General features: G+C 43.5%; 1 protein-coding gene across 1 annotated transcript in view; it reads left to right on the plus strand.

The window, feature by feature from the left end:
• LOC110173792 (mitogen-activated protein kinase kinase kinase 11) overlaps window positions 1-5,065 on the plus strand; it is a 180,597-nt gene extending 175,532 nt beyond the window's left edge. Inside the window, 1 exon segment of the mRNA XM_055156533.1 lies at window positions 3,904-5,065. Within this exon segment, the coding sequence (XP_055012508.1) occupies window positions 3,904-4,514 (611 nt within the window). The 3' untranslated portion in view covers window positions 4,515-5,065.
• The last annotated feature ends 935 nt before the right edge of the window (window positions 5,066-6,000 follow it).

Genomic DNA, 6,000 nt, shown 5'->3' on the forward strand with positions numbered 1-6,000 from the left:
TAGTTCTGGCTTAGTCCTGGTTTTACTCCTGGTTTTAGTCCTGGTTCAGTCCTGTTTTAGTCCTAGTTTAGACCTGTTTAATCCTGGTTTAGTCCTGTTTTAGTCCTGTTTTAGTCCTTGTTTAGTCCTTGTTTAGACCTGGTTTAGTCCTGGTTTAGTCCTAGTTTAGTCCCGGTTCAGTCCTGGTTCAGACCTGGTTTAATCCTGGTTTCAGACCTGGTTTAATCCTGGTTTAGACCCGGTTTAGTCCTGGTTCAGTCCTGGTTTAGACCTGGTTTAATTCAGACCTGGTTCAGACCTGGTTTAATCCTGGTTTAGACCCGGTTTAGTCCTGGTTCAGTCTTGGTTCAGTCCTGGTTTTAGTCCTGGTTCAGTTCTGGTTAGACCCAGTTTAATCCTGGTTCAGACCTGGTTTAATCCTGTTTTAGTCCTAGTTTAGTCCAGGTTCAGTCTTGGTTCAGACCTGGTTCAGACCTGGTTTAGTTCTAGTTTAGTCCTGGTTCAGTCCTGTTTTAGTCCTGCTTTAGTCCTGGTTTAGACATGGTTTAGTCCTGTTTAAGTCCTGGTTTTAGTCCTGGTCCAGTCCTGTTTCAGCTCTTTAAATAAGCCGTTTTAACAGAAACCACATTCACCCCTGAACTAAAAAATCCCCGCCTTTTGTTTTCATTTCGTTTTTATTTCTCTTTTTTTTTTTCCTGCTTCGCCGTCAAAGCCGACCGCTCCATTTGGCAGTCGCAATTGGAACCAGCGAATGTTTACCCGGCCTGATTTATTCCGACCTTAATCTTGCTGTCAGCGCTAATTTAAACTCGCCGCTCGTCCGCCTGCGGTCGCCTTAATTCGAACTAATTGCTTCAAAATTCAGCGTTGGCGGTTCATTCTTTACGACTCGATTTTTATTTTAAATTTTTTCTGTTTTGTCCGGGCGACGCTTGTTTTTTTTGTTGTGTTTTTTTTTTCAGAAGCGGCGTACAGGTCTGAGGAATAAGAAAGAAAAACACGCGCGTCATATTTCTAATGGAGAAACCCGGGCGACGCGGCGCAGTTAAAAAGCTATTTGCAGATTGGCAATTAAAGTTCCCGGAGCAAAGAGAGGAGAGGTGAATTATAAGACGGTTCGGTCGCGCCGCTTTCAAGTGCTCGCGGAATAAAAGCTTCTGAAAACAAACACGTGATCAGGACTAAACCAGGACTAAACCAGGACTGAACCAGGACTGAACCAGGATTGAACCAGGATTGAACCAGGATTAAAACCAGGATTAAACCATGTCTAAACTAGGTCTAAACCAGGTCTAAAACCAGGTCTAAACTAGGTCTAAACCAGGAATAAACCAGATCTAAACCAGGTCTAAACTAGATCTAAACCAGGTCTAAAACCAGGACTAAACCAGGACTAAACCAGATCTAAACCAGGGCAAAACCAGGACTAAACTAGGATTAAAACCAGGATTAAACCATGTCTAAACTAGGTCTAAACCAGGTCTAAAACCAGGTCTAAACTAGATCTAAACCAGGTCTAAAACCAGGTCTAAACTAGATCTAAACCAGGTCTAAAACCAGGTCTAAACTAGATCAGGACTGAAACCAAGTTCCTGGAGCAAAGAGAGGAGAGGTGAATTATAAGACGGTTTGGTCGCGCCGCTTTCAAGTGCTCGCGGAATAAAAGACCAGGACTTCTGAAAAACAAACACAGGACTACCAGGACTCAGGACTAAACCAGGACTAAACCAGGACTAAACCAGGACTAAACCAGGACTACTGAACCAGGACTGAACCAGGACTGAACCCTAAACCAGGACTGAACCCAGGACTGAACCAGGACTAAACCAGGACTGAACCAGAAGACTAAACCAGGACTAAACCAGGATTAAAACCAGAACTAAACCAGAAGACTGAACCAGGACTAAAACCAGGACTAAACCAGGATTAAACCATGTCTAAACTAGGTCTAAACCAGGTTTAAAACCATGTCTAAACTAGGTCTAAACCAGGTCTAAAACCAGGACTAAACCAGGACTAAACCAGATCTAAACCAGGGCTAAAACCAGGACTAAACTAGGATTAAAACAGGATTAAAACCAGGACTAAAACCAGAACTAAAACCAAGACTAAATCCAAGACTAAATCCAAGACTAAAACCAAGACTAAAACCAAGACTAAACCAAGACTCCAAGACTAAATCCAGACTAAAACCAAGACTAAAACCAAGGACTAAAACCAGGACTAAAACCAGGACTAAAACCAGGACTGAATCCAAGTTCCTGGAGCAAAGAGAGGAGAGGTGAATTATAAGACGTTTTTTCTGTAAACAAACACTTGACTCTTTGTGGACGTCTTGATTTTGGTACAAAATTAACTTGAGATTTTGGAGCAGGAAGAACCCGGAAAACACCAGAACACAAATGGGTAATGAGGGAAATGTACTGAGCCAGAAAATAAAACACTAAATAATTTTAAAAGTAGTTTTTTTATTTGTTGTAGTACCTTATCTTCAGTAACCTTCCTTTTTAAATATTTAATGTGAATCATTAGATATATTGATTACATGACTCGGGCTGGTGTCATTAACAAGTTGCCGATACGCAGTGTTGGGAGTGTTACTTTTAAAATGTAATCCCCTACAGATTACAGATTACACACACCAAAATGTAGTTTGTAACAGAATCCATTAAATTACTTAAAGTGAGTAATGTAATCTGAATACTTTGGATTACTTTTTTTTTGGTGGCCATAAAGTCTGATCCGTCAGGTCTCAGAAGCTCAGCAGGACCGGGTCTGGTCTGGTCTGGTCTGGTCTGGTCTGGACTTCGATGGGAAACCGGTGGGAAAATCAGGGGCCACAGGGGGGCGCCAGTCACAAAGAACTGTCATTGTGTCCTTAGGCAAGACACTTGACCTCTCGTTGCCTATATGAAAGTGGTGTGTGTGTGTGAGTGATGGTGGTGGTGGGAGGAGCCGATGGCGCAGATTGGCGGCCAGATTGGCGCTTCTGTTAGTCTGCCCCAGGGCAGCTGTGGCAGACTGGTAAATTACTGGAGTGAATGAATGAATGAATGAGTAATGGTCTGTAAAGCGTCTTTGAGTGTCCAAAAAAGCGCTATATAAAACTAATGCATTATTATTACTTGATGTTGTCGTGCTTTTTAAAAGTACATGAACGTCCCAACCACATCCTGAACATTCTTGTTTGTTCTCTTCAAATTGTCTGTTGAACTCAAGTCTCCAAGACTTCAAACAAAGACTTTTGTTTGCTGTAGAGAAACAAAGACGAGGATCTTAACATAAAATGTTTTGTTTTATCTGCTAAAAGAAAATAAAAAGCCCAGACTTTACTTAAACATATTAAAAATATTATAGATAGAGGAATGATTTCTGTATGAGATCATCTTAAATTATGTCCACCTACTGTTAGTGTCATATTGTTTAGACCTGGTTTAGTCCTGGTTTAGACCTGGTTTTAGTCCTGGTTTAGTCCTGGTTTTAGTCCTGGTTTTAGACCTTGGTTTAGTTTAGACCTGGTTTTACCTGGTTTAGTCCTGGTTTAGTCCTGGTTTTATCCTGGTTTAGTCCTGGTTTAGTCCTGTTTAGTGGTTTAGTCCTGGTTTAGTCCTGTTTAGTCCTGGTTTAGTCCTGGTTTAGTCCTGGTTTAGTCCTGGTTTAGTTTAGTCCTGGTTTAGTCCTGGTTTAGTCCTGGTTTAGTCCTGGTTTTAGTCCTGGTTTTTTAGTCCTGGTTTAGTCCTGGTTTAGTCCTTGGTTTAGTCCTGGTTTAGTCCTGGTTTAGTCCTGTTTTAGTCCTGGTTTAGTCCTGGTTTAGTAAATAGAAACGTCTGGTCTCCTTAGCGTGGAAAAAAAAATCTATACTTTTCTTATTGGTCTAATCGTTGTGTCACTTTTGTTTTGCAGTTTTGGACCTGCCGCTGTGCCAGGACACCCAGGACCAGGACGACAAGCCCCTCCCCCCTTACGCCCTGCACCCCCACCCCGGCCTGTGGAGCCCCAAGACCCGCCGCCTCGAGGTGTCCGTCATCCCCCGGCCCCGCCCCTCCCCCGTCCGCCACCGCATCGACCCCTGGAGCTTCATCTCGGCCGGCGGCGGCGGAGGAGGAACCGCCAACGCCAACGCCGCGCCCGCCCGCACCCCCCCCACCCGGGACCCCCACTTCGGATACCAACCCTCCCCCACCAACCCCTTCACCAGCTGCGACCCGTTCCCCTCCCCGGACTGCGACCCGTTCTCGCTCAAGGCGGACCCGGCCGGCGGCCGCGAGTCCTCGGCGTTCGACCCGTTCTGCGCGCCCTTCCCGACGTCGCGCTCGGCCCCGTGCTCGGCGAACGGGTCCCCCACCCTGCCCACGTTCCGGATCGCGCCGCTGAACCCCGCCGACTCCCCGCTCATAGACTTGGGGTGGGCGGCGAGGGGCGGCGAGGGAGCCAAAGAGAGAGCCCTGCCGCGGAAAACGCTCGGGCTGAAGCCGTTCAAATCGCCGACGCAGCTACGGGACGACCGCTTCTAGACGAGAGGAAAAAAAAAAACAAAAAAACGGACGGTCGGCGCGAATCAGTCCACGAGAGTTTGGGACAGATAAATTATTCCAAGTGTATCAGAGAAGCAGACGTTAAAATAAAACAAGTTTGTTCTTTTAGAGCTTTGTACCTTCGGGAAACTGGGTATTTTGAAGAACTTTTATGAAAAAAAACGAAAAGATATCGGTGAGATTATACGTTCATTCCAAGTCGATTCACTTCGTATTCCATGTCACTTTTCTCAAATCACAAATAAATGTCTTTTTTTTCAAACATTTTCACGCTGTAAAAAAAAATAATTTGGTGTGTGTAATTGAACAGTGTTGAACTTTTAATTGAAAAGTATAATTTTTCGAGCACTGAGCGTCTTAAATTGGTTTTCTCGAAGCGTAAAGGTAAAGTTGAAGATAATTTGTTTAATCAGATGTAGAATTTTAAATGCCGTTGAATTTTTTCTTACTTTCACTTTCACATGATTGAATTATGTTTAGTTACTGAAATTTTAAGTGTACCTATTAAAATATTCCTCCCAAATTCCAAATGCATCGCAAAAAATGTTCAAACCTCAAATTCAACAGACAAAGTTCAGAGCATAAAATCTGCAGTGAAAAAAATTTGCAGGAAAGATCCAAGATTAATATTATTTTCTACTTATTCCAAAAAATCTACAAATTTCTGATGGTGTGAAAATTTGTGTGTCTCGTCCCACCCCTAATTTTGAGACTTTCTGAGCCAAGTACGACCAGTAAATAATCTTCTTAGATCGAATTATGCCCAACCAGGATATCGACTGAACCGATATTTGGGAAGCCGATATCTGATTTAGTTCTGGTGTAGACCTGGTTTTAGTCCTGGTTTAGTCCTGGTTTTAGTCCTGGTTTAGTCCTGGTTTTAGTCCTGGTTTAGTCCTGGTTTAGTCCTGGTTTAGTCCTGGTTTAGTCCTGGTTTTAGTCCTGGTTTTAGACCTGGTTTAGTCCTGGTTTAGTCCTGGTTTAGTCCTGGTTTTAGTCCTGGTTTAGTCCTGGTTTTAGTCCTGGTTTAGTCCTGGTTTTAGTTCTGGTTTTAGTCCTGGTTTAGTCCTGGTTTTAGTCCTGGTTTTAGTCCTGGTTTAGTCCTGGTTTAGTCTGGTTTTCCTGGTTTTAGTCCTGGTTTTAGTCCTGGTTTAGTCCTGGTTTTAGTCCTTTTAGTCCTGGTTTAGTCCTGGTTTAGTCCTGGTTTTAGTCCTGGTTTAGTCCTTGTTTTAGACCTGGTTTAGATCTGATTTAGTTCTGGTGTAGACCTGGTTTTAGTCCTAGTTTAGTCCTGGTTTTAGTCCTGGTTTAGTCCTGGTTTTAGTCCTGGTTTAGTCCTTGTTTTAGTCCTGGTTTTTTAGTCCTGGTTTTAGTCCTGGTTTAGTCCTGGTTTAGTCCTTGTTTTAGTCCTGGTTTAGTCCTGGTTTTAGTCCTGGTTTTAGTCCTGGTTTTAGTCCCAACCAGG

This window comes from Boleophthalmus pectinirostris, unplaced genomic scaffold, assembly GCF_026225935.1.
Source record: "Boleophthalmus pectinirostris isolate CB_2022bp ecotype Guang Dong unplaced genomic scaffold, ASM2622593v1 HiC_scaffold_20, whole genome shotgun sequence".
Classification (NCBI taxonomy): Eukaryota; Metazoa; Chordata; class Actinopteri; order Gobiiformes; family Gobiidae; genus Boleophthalmus; species Boleophthalmus pectinirostris.